At 41.2% G+C, this 15,499-nt stretch overlaps 1 protein-coding gene across 1 annotated transcript; it reads right to left on the reverse strand.

Moving 5' to 3' along the window:
- Nucleotides 1-1,185: 1,185 nt before the first annotated feature.
- Nucleotides 1,186-12,303, reverse strand: MAT2B (methionine adenosyltransferase 2 non-catalytic beta subunit). The gene is made up of 7 exons (XM_058815176.1): nucleotides 12,144-12,303; nucleotides 9,019-9,213; nucleotides 8,092-8,206; nucleotides 7,655-7,807; nucleotides 4,845-5,038; nucleotides 3,815-3,928; nucleotides 1,186-2,796 (listed from the first exon to the last, which is right to left on the reverse strand). Exons 1-7 carry the CDS (start codon nucleotides 12,204-12,206, stop codon nucleotides 2,626-2,628), a joined length of 1,005 nt encoding a protein of 334 aa, XP_058671159.1. The 5' UTR covers nucleotides 12,207-12,303; the 3' UTR covers nucleotides 1,186-2,625.
- Between the last annotated feature and the right edge of the window lie 3,196 nt (nucleotides 12,304-15,499).

Here is a 15,499-nt window from a genome sequence, read left to right on the forward strand (position 1 = left end):
GGAGTATTTTTGAAAAATATACATCCACATCTGGGCCACACTCCTGTGCGTGTGCTCTGTGTTGCGCTCATGTCCAGCAGCCAGAACAAGGACATTTGTCCCAGGAAAATGCTGCCCAACCCCTGTGTGGCCCTTGGCTGGCTCTGCAACCATCCTCTGCTATTGGTGTTTGAGACACACATCAGCTCCTGCTCTGCTGGGCTTCCACAGCATCACCAGCCTGAACAGAAAATAAGACTTCACAACCAGTGACTTTTCTTCCTTTATGCCCACTGCTGACAGACAGCAGTGAATAAATGAGTATGAACCTCCAACAACCCTCACGTGGGACAGGAGCAGGACTCTGTATGGCCATACTTCACAAGCACTAACCTGCCAGAAACTGGCACTGCTTCTGTAAAAAGAGGCCACGCTTTCCTCCCAACACCAAGACTGTGTCTCATGCAAGCACAACAGTTTTGACCCTAAAAGTTCCTGGGCCCTTGTGGATGAACACAAACACCTCCAGTGTCATGGAGCCAGAAACAAAAAGGGAAGAGTATTAACAAGTTATTTCAACAGCAGCATCTCTTTCAAGTGACTGGAAAATGACAGTGTTAGTTCCACTGCCTCTTGCAGTATTTATTGGTGCTGTCTTAGACTTCTATAGCCAAAGGAGGGAAATGTCATCCAAGGTATCTGTCCAGTAGCAAAATGCCTCAAAACTGCAGTCTTCAAGAGGGATGCTGAGGACATGGATCCCCTCTGACAGGCTACAACTGGACAGTTAGATTTACTTGCTCAGTGTGGAAAAAGAAGTTGAAATATTTCAATTTTGTCCTCCCAGTAAAATGCCCAACTCTTCTCACTTGGGAGAGAAGTCATCCTTTTCTCATTCCTGGTCAAACTGCTCTCTGCAAGGGGAAGGGACATAGAATCTTCCTGATCCAGCCCTGAGGCCCAACATGCTTCAGGGCTCATATTTTCAACACCTTAGGCATCTTTGGTGTGAACATTAATCACATCTCCAAGGCAGTGACACTGACAGAGAAACTGATGCAATCTAATCCAAGTCCAGAAATAATCACTGAATTAAAGAAGGAAAAAAACCCCAGCATTGAAAGGGCAAACAGATTTCAAGAAGAACTGCAAACATTTCTGATTCAGATAAACAAATCCTGATGGTAAAGAAAGAATCAACAACTGTTTCTCATGCTGGCAATATATATTTATTGTCATTTTGGAGATAGGTTACCATGTGTGTATCAGGACTTCAGACTAAAAGAGATTGGGATTATGATAGTTTAGCATATGCCAGTGGAAATGAAATGACTGAATGTAAAGCTCACCCTTACAAGACCTTCATTGGTCTATTTTTGCATGTGTCTCCCCCACACACTTTAAAAAAAAAAAAAACAAATCTGAACATCTTTCCCTCCCCTTCATTTCAGCCTCAGAAAAACAAATGACGATCTAACTGGACTTTTTACTAGCTTTACTAATAATCTGCTAGCAATATCAGAACATTCATATTGTTGATTCTACAACTTCAAAATGAAGCAAAGCTTCACAATGTTCTTCCTCCACATTATCTGGCTATTGACTCCAGCTTTAAAGACTGACTTATATTGGACTACTGCAGTTTTATTATGCTGCAAACCTTCACCAAACACACACTTTGCTGTTCCACAACAAGCTGCAGCAGTGGCAGGTCTGACAGTCTGTGCAAAAGCTGCTGCAGTGCTACAAATTATTGAACACTTTCCTGTCCATCTCCCATGTCCTGATTAACAAACATCTTCCAGTAATTTAACAAGTTGCAAATGCTCTCACCAAAAAGGGAAGGGAAGGATCAAGATATTTTGTGCTTTCATACAAAAAAACAAACAACCACCCAGAAAAAAAAAATCCTTCAACTCCAATCCCCCACCCAAAAAAAGCCCAGTTCAAAACTATTGGTTGCCCACTGTCCCCACCCTCCCCTAGCTTTTATAAGTCACCATGAAAACAAATGCATACAACTTACTGTACAAATACAAAGCTGCAGGCATTCAATGTACAGAACATTCTGAAAATATTTCAAGCATAAAAAGTACACTTGATAATTGCAAAAATAAATTTTCACTTTTTTAAAAAACATTTTGATCAGAGCTCAGGCAAAACAAACATTTAAGGATTCCTACTTCAGCTTAACTCCCTAAGAACACCATCTTCAGAAATTCAAAACAAAAAGCTCAGATTTTTGGTGATAAAGTAACTGACCATGTCTTTTAATGAAGAGAAATGGTATATACAACAACGGCACAGACCTTAAGCATCAACAACATTTCAGCCAAAAGTAAGTCAGCAAGTGATTGGAGTCATTCTTAGCATCACACAGTACTCATTACTAAGAACCTCAACCCACCAAGAACAGATAGTAAGTTAGACTGGTATAAATGGAAGGAAAAAATCCATGACATCAAATAGGCTCAGTTTTTGTCACTGAACTTTTTTTAGGCTAAGTTTCACTAGTGCAAGACCATTTGTTTACCCAATTAAATGAAAGCTCATAAATGTCACAATTTAAGAACACTCATACAAAACTATTTTTTTTTTCTTTTAAAAAAGTGCCACATACCATACTTTTACTAAAAAAGTTACAAACTAATGGAAGACTGTCTGTCTCCATCTCTTGTCAACAAGGAAAGGCCAAAGTGATTCTCTGATCCCAGCTCGAAATGGTGTTCTCTGCCCTATTCCCAGCATCTCCAGCTTGGAGCAGTCCAGCTGAGCGTTCTTGGGACGAAGAGCACCCACAACTGGACTGTCAGTAATCTGAAAACAGAAACAGGAGACAAAAAAAAACCCCACAGGAATAAGTAAACAGAAGTGACAGAAAAATACTTGTACATTACAACTACTTCTTCACAGCTTTCTATATAGGTATGGTTGCCTCCTCCCTTCTATTTTGTGAGGGTTTCTATGGTTTGGATTTTTTTGCTATCTGTTTGTTATGTAGTTAACTTTATTTCAACCCATCAGGCCATGTGAACTGTTTTAAGGCAACTTATTCTCACTCTATTTACTGCTACTATTTGTGGTTCTCCACATTTTATTCATATTTTCATTCTGTGATTACTGTCACAAGGTAAGGAATATTCCAGAATGTAAATAGAACCATGTCTTGATCAATATGAAGACAACCATGTCTTGAAGAGAAATAGAATTGAGCAGAAAAAATTTAGACTAAGTGTTCTCCATTGTTTTTCTTCCATCTTCCAAGTCACATTTCAGTTCCAGTGTTCACCAATTCAGAATCCTTAGAATTTATTTTGTACATAGGTAAAATCTTCTTGACATGTCATATGCCCATCACATTACCAGTATGTCTTTAAGTATAGTCTGAAATGTCAATAAAACTGCAGGATAAGTGGTTTAAGCAAAGCAAAAATCATTTGCAGTTCTTAAGTGCATGTACTCAGAAATAAATCTGGGCATTGCACAGCTTTTACAGAGCTCTGTCTTCAAGGGCTCTATAAAAGGTTCTATCAATCAAACATAAAAGTACAGATTTGCTTGTGACTAAGGGGAACTGTTCTGCAGAAATACCATTACATTATAGACTGGGAAACTGGTGACTAACTGTATAATTTTCCTAATTCAGCGAGTCAAAGCAGCTGTTTTTGTCCTGAGCTTGATACCAGCCAGTCTCCTCAGCTACACAGCTGCTGTGCTGGACATGTGCACAGCCTGTCCTGAAGGGGAAGTTCACTTGTACAGCCAGTGAGAGACCTGCTACTTGCAATGATCAGGCACATCTGTCTGCCCACAGGTCCAACAGCACATCACTTACTGGTCTCAAGTGGCTGCTGGGAAGGTTGAAAGCATCAGCAATTGCACAGGCCATCTCATACTTAGTCATCTGTTCATTGCCAGACCAGTGAAAGGTTCCTTTTATTGATGGGTCCTAGAGAAGAAAGAGGAAACACAGATGAAAGGAGGCAGTCAGTTGGCCCTCAGGCTAATTCCTGTGCAAGAACTGTGCAGAATTAGCATCCAGCAAGACCCTATCTCAAAAGGCATCTTACAGCACCTCAGTGGTGTTCTAGAAACATCTGTACCCTTTCACCTGACCAGGACCTGAGACTGGACAATGGTGTTACTTCTACCTGACCTGACTTCACAGACAGTTTGTGTCCTGTAGAATGAACAGGAGGGAAAGGAGCTGCCCAGCAACCAAGCAAGGTCAAAGAGCTGGGGAGGAGGAACTCAGCTGTTCTGTGATGTTCACTTACTCAAAAACAAAGGCAAAAGGCATCACACACATTCTGAATGTTAAACTGCAAACTCTGTACAAGTACAGTCCATGTTTTCAAAGTTACTGTGTGAAAAACATAAAGGTGGCTGTTTGTTGTTTGGCTCTGTTACCTTGCAAAGATTGTAATCTGAAGGTGCTGTGGTGAACAAATACAAGGAAGTGCTTCAGTCCAGGGGCACTGTTTGGCCATTTCAGTGTAATTAATACAATAAACAAGGGCATCTTTGAGAATTACATTCAACCATGAGTTTTTTAGTTCAAACTAGCAATTTGTAAAAAGCATATCAGAATAAGTTGGCATTTCTAATTCTCTCCTCTATACCAGGAGACACAAGACAGTTTTCAGAAGGTTCTGTCCAATCTCTTTAACCACTTTTGTTCCAAAGACTACAATACCCTCACAGTCATGCACAGATCCTGTAATATTACAGTCAGTTCCTTCCTCCCTCCAGCGTTCCAGAAATGCAAATAATCCAGGTGATGTGCAGTTCTCAGTTGTTCAGAAGCAAAGCTGAGAACTCCAACTGTTTTCCCCTTGCAGAGGCTCATTTCTTGCCATTCTTACCAACATTCTCTTCTCTGCTAGTTGTCTGCAAACAGCTGCTACATCCTTGACATTGGTAGGAAATCTCTGTTGCCAGTGGTCCATGTTGGCAGATTTATTACTGAACTGCACTTTATCAAACATAACTGTCACAGCACTTTCTTCCAGTCTTTCCACCTCCCCATACAAGACAGGAATCCTAAGTACTGCAGTGTCTAAAAGAAAGAATATTTTAGATCATGGGTGGGTAGCAATGTTGCAGCACAATCTGAGAAGTGGAAGTGTTAAGAAATATGCTGATTAAGCATCTACAAATCACAAATAAAATGCAAGCAGTATGTTAGCCCACAGAATATCATTTTAATTTATATCAAAACCAGTTTATAAACACTAAGATTATAGAAATTATTGTATTATTATTATTTATTTTCATTTATGCCATTGATTTCCAGAAAGTTAACAAGTTTTCATTAATTACATAAAGATGCCTGTGTGGGTTAGAACAAAAATTAAAAAATTAAAAAACCCAACTACTCTGTGCAGTTTCTCCAGCACTCCCCTCTGGGTAAGAGAAAGGAAAAAAATTGCCACCAATCCCAGGTCATCATATTTAGGCATAAATTACAAAGATTTTTCACCCATCATGCAGAAGCCTCCTGTAAAAAGGAGGATATTATTTACCAGAAAAAATAAAAACCATGAACCTTGAAATAAATGAAAAGCTTGACAAATAAGGAACAGGTTCACAGAATACAGTAGTAAACAGTGTTAGATTCCAGGACAGTGATTTGAAAAATTAACAAAATGCAAAGAGAAGCATATTTTATGATGGAATACATCATACTAGTCTATCTCTGTCATGAAGACTCAAAAAGCCTCTGAGGAGAAATCCAAGACTATGACAAAGTACCTAAAAGTAATAGTTTTGCTGAAAGAGAAAACAAAAAAATTTGACCTGAAATTAGAAGCTGAAGTCATCAAAACATTGCCATTCTTAATATACTTGGAGGAAATGCTATAGCTACTGGAGAGACAAACAGAAAAAACTAACACAGAAATTATTCTCACAGAGAAGTAAACCAGAATAAGTACTTAGACAAGAAAAACAAATAGAAAACCCAACAAAACACTGATTTCCTGCTGCTCTAGATGCAGTTTTTTGGTCACGCAGCAGATATGCTCTTCTCTTTAAATACTGGTTGAAACATCTATTTTTAACTCGTTTTAAAAATATTCATTTCTTGAGAACACAACTGCCTTCCTGTTGTTCTCAGCTCTATAGGATATGGAGAGGATCAGCCTCATGATTAACAGCTCTGAGCACCTTCTGACACTTTGTAGTTCTCTAAGCATGACTTTATACATATACATATATATTTATATGTATCCCCTTCTAACCAAAGTAAAGTATCTTTTAAAAAAATGTTAAAACCATTTACTGGAGATTTTTGCATCTTACAGCAGAAATGGACAGGGCAGTTCCTCCCAGTTACAGATTTGACCAATGGAATTCCACCTACTCTGTATCAGTAAATTAGTGGTTGGAACACCAGGACGTGGAAAATACTTGTATGAATCAAGGGCACTCATCTTTTCAAACCCTTTACTCATCACCACCTCAACACTCCATTGCTGCAAACACTGCTGCCTGACAGATCCTGCTCCAAAAGGTTACGAAACCAAACTGCAGTGCTGAGCTGGGGGAAGGCTCTAGCAGGATACCCACACATCCCTGGATCTGCTGAAGTCTTATCTTCATTGCCAATGTAGAACAGGCAGCAAACAGCATCACAGTCAAATTCAGAGATGGTATTTAATCTAGAGGTGGAGTGAATAACTTGCCATTTAAATTTGAGACTTTTCCTATCAAAAGGGTTTTTTTTTTTTTACAAAGTTTGTTTCTTACTATAATGCCAAATTCATCATACACAGCATATGTTTACTTACTGGAAGACCATCACACTAATTTATCAATAGCTTGGTTCTCTGGTTGGGAAGCACAGAACCACAGTGTGAGTATCAGAAGCCTGTTCTGCATGTGTACTGAGATTACTTTCTTCAGATCTTTTGATAAAATACAAGTGCTTCTTTCCTAATAATCTGTAACTGGATATTGACAGTGCACTACCTAGAAACAGCCAAATCTCTTTTATACAAGAATTAAATCTTATTTTAAAGAGAACATGCTCTTTTCCCTTAAGTAGAACTTTAACAATTATGTCTGTATATTTCATAAGCCAAATTTTCATTAAGAAAAGACGTAAACAAATTTTAAAAATCTGGTGGTTTAAAACCATAAATATGCAATGAAACCTTTTGTTACAAGCAGGAATATGATGTGTGTAAGCGAGTAAAACTGAGATGGGTGGCATGTTGGTACGAATAATAGAGCAAAACCCAAAGAGTAATAAGGCTCCATGTTGATTTGAGCTGTATAATTACTGAATCACAAGTCTGGTTTTTCCTTTAAGTAAACATACATTGACAACACATGTAATGCATCCTCATAATTACTGCAGCTATATACTGAGTAAAGTATTTCATCTTTCCTTAGGAACAGCAGATTCCCAATAGACAAAGGCTTATGAATGTCCATCAGGAAGAGGTAAATAACATGAATGAAGATAGGAACAGGTTAGAAACAAAAGCTTTAGTCAACATACAAGCAAGAGGAATTGCTCATGAGCAAGGAGACCAACCCACAATCACATTCTTCTCTGAAACTCGTTTCCATGGTTTTGCAACTTCATCGTTGACTTAAGAGCCTACTAAGCTAATAAATAGCTGAGCAAAAATAGAAAGCCTGCATTAAAAATGGTTGAGTGTCTTACCTTCATTGTTTTCCAGAACTGCCTTTTCACCCTCCAGTTTGGTTTTACCATATAAATTCAGGGGATTTGGCACATCAGTCTCTTTATATGGAGGGCTTGTTCCATCAAATACATAGTCTGTGCTAATGTAGATCAGAAATGCTCTAACTCCAGCTAGGAAGAAAACGTTTATAGATAATTGATATTAATTCATGCCTTCTTTGAAATCCCAATAGACCCTTAAATCTCCCAAGGACCTCATCTTCCATGCATATTCATTCCTGCTGCTTTGTCTGTTCCCTGATCCTTCACAGAGCTGTGCACACTACTCTTGTGGCAAACAGATCAACAGCACACTGATGGCAGAAGTGACATCAACACTTGCACTGTTTGTACTCATGTCCCTGTATAAACAGATGCAGGATTTGAACCAGACACCAATGGGATGATCTCCTTACCTGCCTCCTTTGCTAAGTTTGCTGAAGCAGCCACATTGAGCTGAGAAGCAGCATCTGGTTGACCTTCTACAACATCTGGCCTTCTCTCAGCAGCACAGTGCACTATAACATGAGGCTGGAAATTAAAGACTAATTTTAAACAACCAACATGTCAAGAGATGGCAGTTGCACCCTAACTAGTGATGACACACCTCAGGCAAAATTAAGTAATAAAAACTGTCTTTTTTAATTCTGGCATTCCAAGGAACACCTTTCCCTTAGTATCTCTTCACAATAAAACCATGCTATTTCAAGATATGAAAAACATTTATCATTAATTGTGCAATTATGGTCTTCAGTAACTTCAATCTTGCAGCAGCTTGGAAGTTGTGGGGATTTTTTCTTTTTTAACTTTGTATAGTAAAATATACATTAACATAAGATAGATTTCTCATAGACACAAGGCTACTAAAATTTTTAGGTAAGCTATTTATACATGATTACTTGATTTTTGCAGATTATTAAGATGATATTTACTATTTTATAGAATAGTGGATCATATATTTCAGGTTTTACATATTCCTCTTGGCACTCAGACTGAAACTACAGCGAACACTGCACACTACACAGAGTTACTGTTGTTGTATTTAAATACTCCTCCACTTTCCCAGAACTGCATAGTGACACATTGCTGTGTCAATAACTCAAAAGTATCTGTTCCTTTGCAGTGTGCTGCAGGTACAGCTGTGCCTGTGGCGAGCACAGCAAAGGCCAGAGCTGTCTGTACCCACAGAGCAAACCTCTGCTCTGGGTGGGGCACAGCACACCCCTTTATCAGAGCTGTGCCCAAGCACCAGCCCCACTCACAGCCCAGAACTCAGCAGCACTATCAGCTGACTACTGCACACAAAGTACCCCTCCCATCCACTTTATACTCTAGAAACTTACCTGAAAATCATGGATGATGTCATGAACTGCAATAGAGTCCAGAAGATTAACATGCTCAAATCTGGGCTGAGCTCTCCTGTATCCACAACCCACTGTGTTCCAGTTGTTTTCATTGAACTCTTTAAACACAGCTCTGCCAAGAAGTCCCGTAGCACCAGTGATCAAAACTCTCCTGCTGGGAACCTCAACATCTTCCTAGGGAAATGACAACAGGAAAAGTTTTGTTTCTACTGTAATTTTGTACTGTTTTTTCTTTAAAAGTATGCAAAACTACAGTCAAAGGCTACTGTATTACAAAAAGATTCTCCTGAGTCTTTTGGAGTGCCTCATTCAACACCAGCATCTGGGAGGACTGCAGCCAGTCAACTCTTTCACCACACACTCAAAGGTAATGAAAACAAAACTTCAGTGACAAACTCATTTACTCCTACAACAATCCAAACCACTAGTGAACACAGAATTTTAAGTTCATTCAAAAGCTGATAACTTTGTGCAATCTGAAAGGAAAGAATTAACTTCCTTAGAAAACGGACCCAAAAGATTTAACACATAGGGTCCAAATCCTTCAACAAATAACTCTGGATAGACTGCCTGTTAAAAGGTACAGCAATACAACATCACTTACTGTAGTGATTAAAATATTGAATTCTATTATCAAAGAGAAGAGTAATTAATTGCTATTCAACACAATAGTCTAATAGTAAGTAAAACCAAGATATGGATCTCTTTTTACAAAATGCACCTGGAAGCAATGTGACAATTTCAGCTCTCAATCTATACAACAGACTAAAGCTGTACTTCAGCTCCTGCTCCCTTTGGTACTTGGGACAGCTGTGAACATCAGCACACATGAACTTCATCCCACCTCTCACTAGAACATCAGGTTTTCAAGACAAAAAACACAAGATTTTGTCTGTTTCTGCAATCTTTATTTTCCTTTAATGCTTTCCTTCTGTATCTGCCATGAATAAACCCAAAAACCTCCTGCTAAAAACAAAAATGAAAGCATATCTTCACCATGCCTGTGCAGAAAAAACTTTGTGTGCAGAAGCCACAGATCTTGGATTTCCTGACCAAAGGACAATTTGTGACTAATTACTATAATTCTGTACATGACAGAATGCTTTCTGCTATGCAATTTCAATAGCCCTGTAATTTCTAAGCATTGTACCAGACTGGTGCTTTTTGACTGCAGCACAGGAAGGCTCAGCAATCACTCCCACTCAGTGTCTTTCACCCACAAAGTTACAAAGCTTTTGTTCCATAAGGGCATATGCAGAGGGCACGATGGAAATGCCTACCCAAAACAATTGTTCCAAGCTCCCAGCACAGGGCAGGAATTTTTCTCAACTCTAAATCTCCAGATAAAAGCTTTATTCCCATTAGTACTAGATGAAAATTAATAATATATATCTGGACAGTTGCCTGAAAATGACAGACTACAGCAAGTGACATTTCAAAGTTACTTTTATCCTTAAACATTACCTGAGAACACAAGCTGGTTGACCATTTTTAAGGCTACCCAGGCCTCTCTGAACAGCGTGAGCAAGAACATGCAACTACTATTTTCTTCTTCTACTCCTCTTAGCAAAGTCTGCACAGTGTCACAGGATCTATAATCAGAGTTCCACAGCCAGAGGTGCTCACTAATAAACATCCAACACTTGCTGCAGAACAAAGTCAAAAGGTTTTCTAAAAACATCAAATGTACACTGAATATCTTCAGTAAGTAAGAAGTGACCAACCCAAAACCAAGTGTCATTTACAAAACCTGATGTTTTAGAACCTCATTCATCTAAGTTTGTTTAATTTACATATGAAGAGGATGTTACATCAGCAGCACAGCTTGAACTGGACACAAACACAGCTTTCACCAAGCACAGCTGGCATGCTACTGCTGTCTGCAAGGCTAATCGATTCCAGTCACTTGTTTCTGAAAGAGCAAGACAAATGATAGATGGTTCTTATATATCCAACACCAACTAATTATCAGTTTGAACCTCTTCTTGCCAGAAGTTCTAACATTCTGGTGATAAAAAACCTGAACAGATGAACTCTTTCCCTGTATGCTGCCTTGCTCCTTCACAGGACATCACCTAGCTGCAACAGCATTTCTGTGGTCCTCTACCACTACCACAACATACAATTATGAGGTTTGAGGTTTACAATGAACCATGCTATTTATTGTTATCTGATGTCCATATTAGCCAAGAACAACAAAAAAATATTGTGTTTAGAAGTCTCATAAACAAGTCACAAAATTATCATATTTAAAAACAGCATTTATGAGACACCAGATCACTTTGCAGACACTACCAAAATCTAAAATAACAGTATAATTTCTAAGAAAAACAAAACACGATGCATTTCAAGTTGAAAACCAGAAACAAGTACTTTCAGAGTTTGTCATAAAGCTTTTCAATCTTTATGTTTTTATTTAGAAAATAATGATGAACTGAAAACACCAATTTTAAGGAATGGCCACCAAAACCCGGAAGCCACTGGTGTAAAAGATTCGCAACACAATCCGATGGATCCAAGTCGCTACAGGGAAGGGAACGTGAGACGGAGCTCTCTCAGCTCTGCCATGCCCCGCAGCCGCAGAAAGCAAAAGGCAAACCTGGGGCTTTCCGAAGGCTCGCAATGACGGGTGAATCGACATCGGCATTGCCACAAGTTGTTGTGCCGCTCCCTCCACGCCCAGCCCTCATTGCTGCGGCAGCTCACGTTCACCTGTGGCTCACCGCCGGCCCCGCCCGGGACAGCGGGCACGGAGGCGCCTGCCCGGGGAATGAACCCTCCGTGGAACCACCGCACTCGGGCTCTGGCTGCGAGCCCTTCCCCGCGCCTGGGGCCCGCCGAGAGCGGCGCCGCGACCCCCGAGCGCTGCCGACGGCCGCGTCCCGAGGGCCATTCCGCGGGGCCGAGCGGATACTAACGGACCCAAGCCCCGGAACCGCTCCCAGCCGCGGCTCTCAGGCACCCGCGGCCCCTCTGGCCGCAGCCCCGGCCCCCCGGGCCCAACCCCACCGCGAAGGCGTCAGCGCTCCGGGCCTGCCCGCCCGGCCCCGCGCTGCACAGCGGCACAGCCGCCCCGCGCGGGCTGCCGGCCCCTCCGCCCTCACCTCCACGAGCTCGCAGCGTCCCGGCGCGAAGCGGATGCGGAGCTCCTTCTCCCGGCCCACCATGGCGGGGCCGGGCCGGGCCTGGCGCCGCTCCGCGCCCGCGGCTCCCGGCGCTGCGCGACCGCGGCTCCGCGCCCGGCCTGAGCCACAGGGGGGCGCCCTCGCCCCGCCGCGCGTCCCACGCACGCGCCTCCCTTCGCCGCGCGCTGATTGGCCGGAGCGCGCCGGAGGGGGCGGGGCCAGCACCGGTATTTAAAGAGGAAGACGCGGCCCCGCGGGGCAGGGAGGGCCCACACGGGGCGGGCGGGGCAGCCGCGGGGCCGGAGGGAGAAGCGGGCTGTGAGGGGCAGGGGAGCTGCCAGCGACAATGGGGCTGTCAGGGACAGTGCCCGCAGCCAGCGCCACGGTACCGCCACGGCAACACGCCACGGGCACCCCGAGCACTGCTGGCCTCGCGGCAGAAGGGAAACGGGGTTCCGTGCTCCCGGGGCCGCCTTGCCTGCAGGGCCGCTCCTCTGGCCGTGTTCATGGGGCTCTAAACAGTAACAAAAGTCACTGCACCGAGCACGTCTGGCGCTGCCCTTTAACATCTAACCACACCTCCCCTATTGAAACTGTCAACTTTTTACTGGGAGTTCTCATTTGTAAGAAACAAAGTTAAACTTCAGAATTAGGCCAAAATGCCATATGATCCTGCATATAGCTCTGGCATTTATAGTGACTTTATATATTCACTATAAATTACTGAATTCCTCGTTTTAGAGTGGAGAAAAGCATTTTCAATTGCCTTTATCCAATGTTTAATATTAAAGCAACTGGTAAATCCCACAGAGAGAGAGGTTGTTTTTGAGAGAGCAATCCCTGCTTACAGTACTGATCCTGAATGTATCATTACATGCTTACAAGGTGACAGATTTGATTTCTGCATTACAAAGTTTTGAAGGTAACAGGATACTGTATCCAAAGTGTTACTGTACCATTTCTGACCCACAAAGGCAGAGACTGTACCTGGCAAGAGATTTTTTTATCAACAGAACCAAAGATAAGTAGATGCATAAAAATTATTGGCCAAAACTCACTGTAGCTACTTCACACTTGTATCTATGCCAATTGGTTTATTTCAACTAGACTTGATTAAACTAGTTTTAATTGGTACAACTCAAGGAAGGAAACCAGAAAAGTCTACCAAAATTTAATCAAATCATACTGAAATTTTACAGAATGTTGTAAATTACCTTTATCACAATGTTTAAGGTAAAAAATGTGTATACTCATAAAAAAATAAAGCACTTCAGCCAGTTTCTGCCTTCATACGGATGCCCTTTTTTCCCCTGTAACAAGCTATTCCCATTTAATCCCTTTCCATTAACCTCAGAATTCTATTCCAAATCAGTAATTCATAACTTGAAATCAAGAAGAAACCACAAAGCAATACCAAACTGTTTAGCAGCATGGATGCAAGAACTCCCAGTACACCTGATGTCACACCATCTCCTCCCAGCACAGCTTGGATGAGCTCCCTGGGCTCTTTTTTTAACAAAAACCATGATAGAGAAATAAAAAGTTGGTCATCTGGGCTCAGATCAAGAGAAAAATAGCCAAAAGCAAACACTGAAATCTCAACCTACAATCATCAATCAGCCTGTAAAAGATCTTACCATCTTTGTCACCTGATTAATTATATACAGTTTTTGTATATTAATTATATAATAGAATCTATTTTTCCCTCAAATATTTACTTCAAGTTCTGTAGTCTTCTACCTATAGTTTTAATTTCTTTATTATTGTTACATCCACTTTGTGAAACACCGTGATTTTACAATAAGAATTGTATTGTTGTCTAGATCACAGTCCCTTAAGCATTATGCATCCCTGGGTGATTAAATGGACCACTCATTAAATTCACATTTCAGACTGTAATTCACAGAGAATACAGCATAATTAAGTCTCTCTCTCCTCCCCATTTGTTTTTCCCTTGATTTTGTAACCGAAGTGTGGTAGTAACCTGTTAATGCAAATATTCAGAGCCTTACCTGCTCCATTTCCAGCAGCATTTCAGGCACTGCCAAGGCACAGGGGGAATTAGCAGCCTGGGAAATCATTGCAGCTCAACTGTGCACTTGTCCCTTTGTGTGCTGTGCCTGCAGAGAGCACATGGGCTGGGAGCAGCACTGGCTCTGCTGACCTTTGGAACCACAACACACATCCAAGCCTGCATCACGTGTGCCTCTGATTCCTGGTAAGCTTTTGGTCTGGTCCCACTGGTACCATTTAAGCAGCTCAGTATGAGCTTAAATTTTTACCTCACAACAGCCAGCATGAGCAGGCACAGCCATTGTGTGCATGAGATCCAGTCAAAGCACTGGCACTGAGTGTTAGACAGTTTGTCTCTTATGGCAAACAGGAGGAGGGCTCTAATTAGGTCAGGCAGGTTGAGAATTCCAGGAGCTCTTCATGTTACATTTCAAATGAGCACAGCCCAGCTCTTGCTACAATACAGCAAGACATGATCAGAGATTTATGTTAAATCATGGATTTTGCAATTAAAAGTCTTCCACGACATGAAAATAATGGATTCCTGCAGTGAATACTAATGTCAGTTGAGCTATAAGTGTCAAGGTTTTAGATTTTAATACTTCATTTCATAGTGCATGAAACAAAAAAGCCTCCTAGGCTGAAGTTGACAAAAGCCCTCAACTTTGCCTTGACTTCCATCCTTTGCTTCTCTCCCCACTCTCCTCTATGACTTATCAATGTTTTAAAGCTCAAGGATGCCCCTTGCTGTAAGGCTAGCAGAATTATTTGCTGGAGTTTGTCTTCTGTCAGTATAAGCCTGCTCCTGCCAGCTGTATCAAACGATGTAGGATCCCTAAAAGCCCAGTCCTGTGACACCTGCCATTCTCGGCTTCCCTTGGCATACTGGTACCTTCAGTCAAAAAAAATCAAAACCTTAAATCAGCATCCCCATTTTTCTGTTTTGAGTTTAGTGGAATCTTTCATCAACGTTCAGACAAATGCCCGTTTCCTCTACAATTTTTTACTCCATTTACACCCTTTAGACAAGAAAACCTTAATTTTTTTTCTCCACAAGGAGAGAACTCCATTAAAAAAATACTTCTAGCAACTTAATCAAAAATCTCTCAACACTTCAGGCTGAACACCAAGTGCTCTCTTAATTAAAACACGAAGTAATCCTCACCCTCAATCTTCAAAGGACTAAGTAATCCAGCAAATACACAAATATGACATTAAGAGAAATCATTTAGCAACTTCTTTCCTTGGACTTAATTTGCATTTTCTGTATATAATTTCCTAGGAATTATGATATCTCTGTAAGGCTCAAAATGTCAGCATAA

The sequence above is a fragment of the Ammospiza caudacuta genome, chromosome 16, assembly GCF_027887145.1.
Source record: "Ammospiza caudacuta isolate bAmmCau1 chromosome 16, bAmmCau1.pri, whole genome shotgun sequence".
Lineage (NCBI taxonomy): Eukaryota > Metazoa > Chordata > Aves > Passeriformes > Passerellidae > Ammospiza > Ammospiza caudacuta.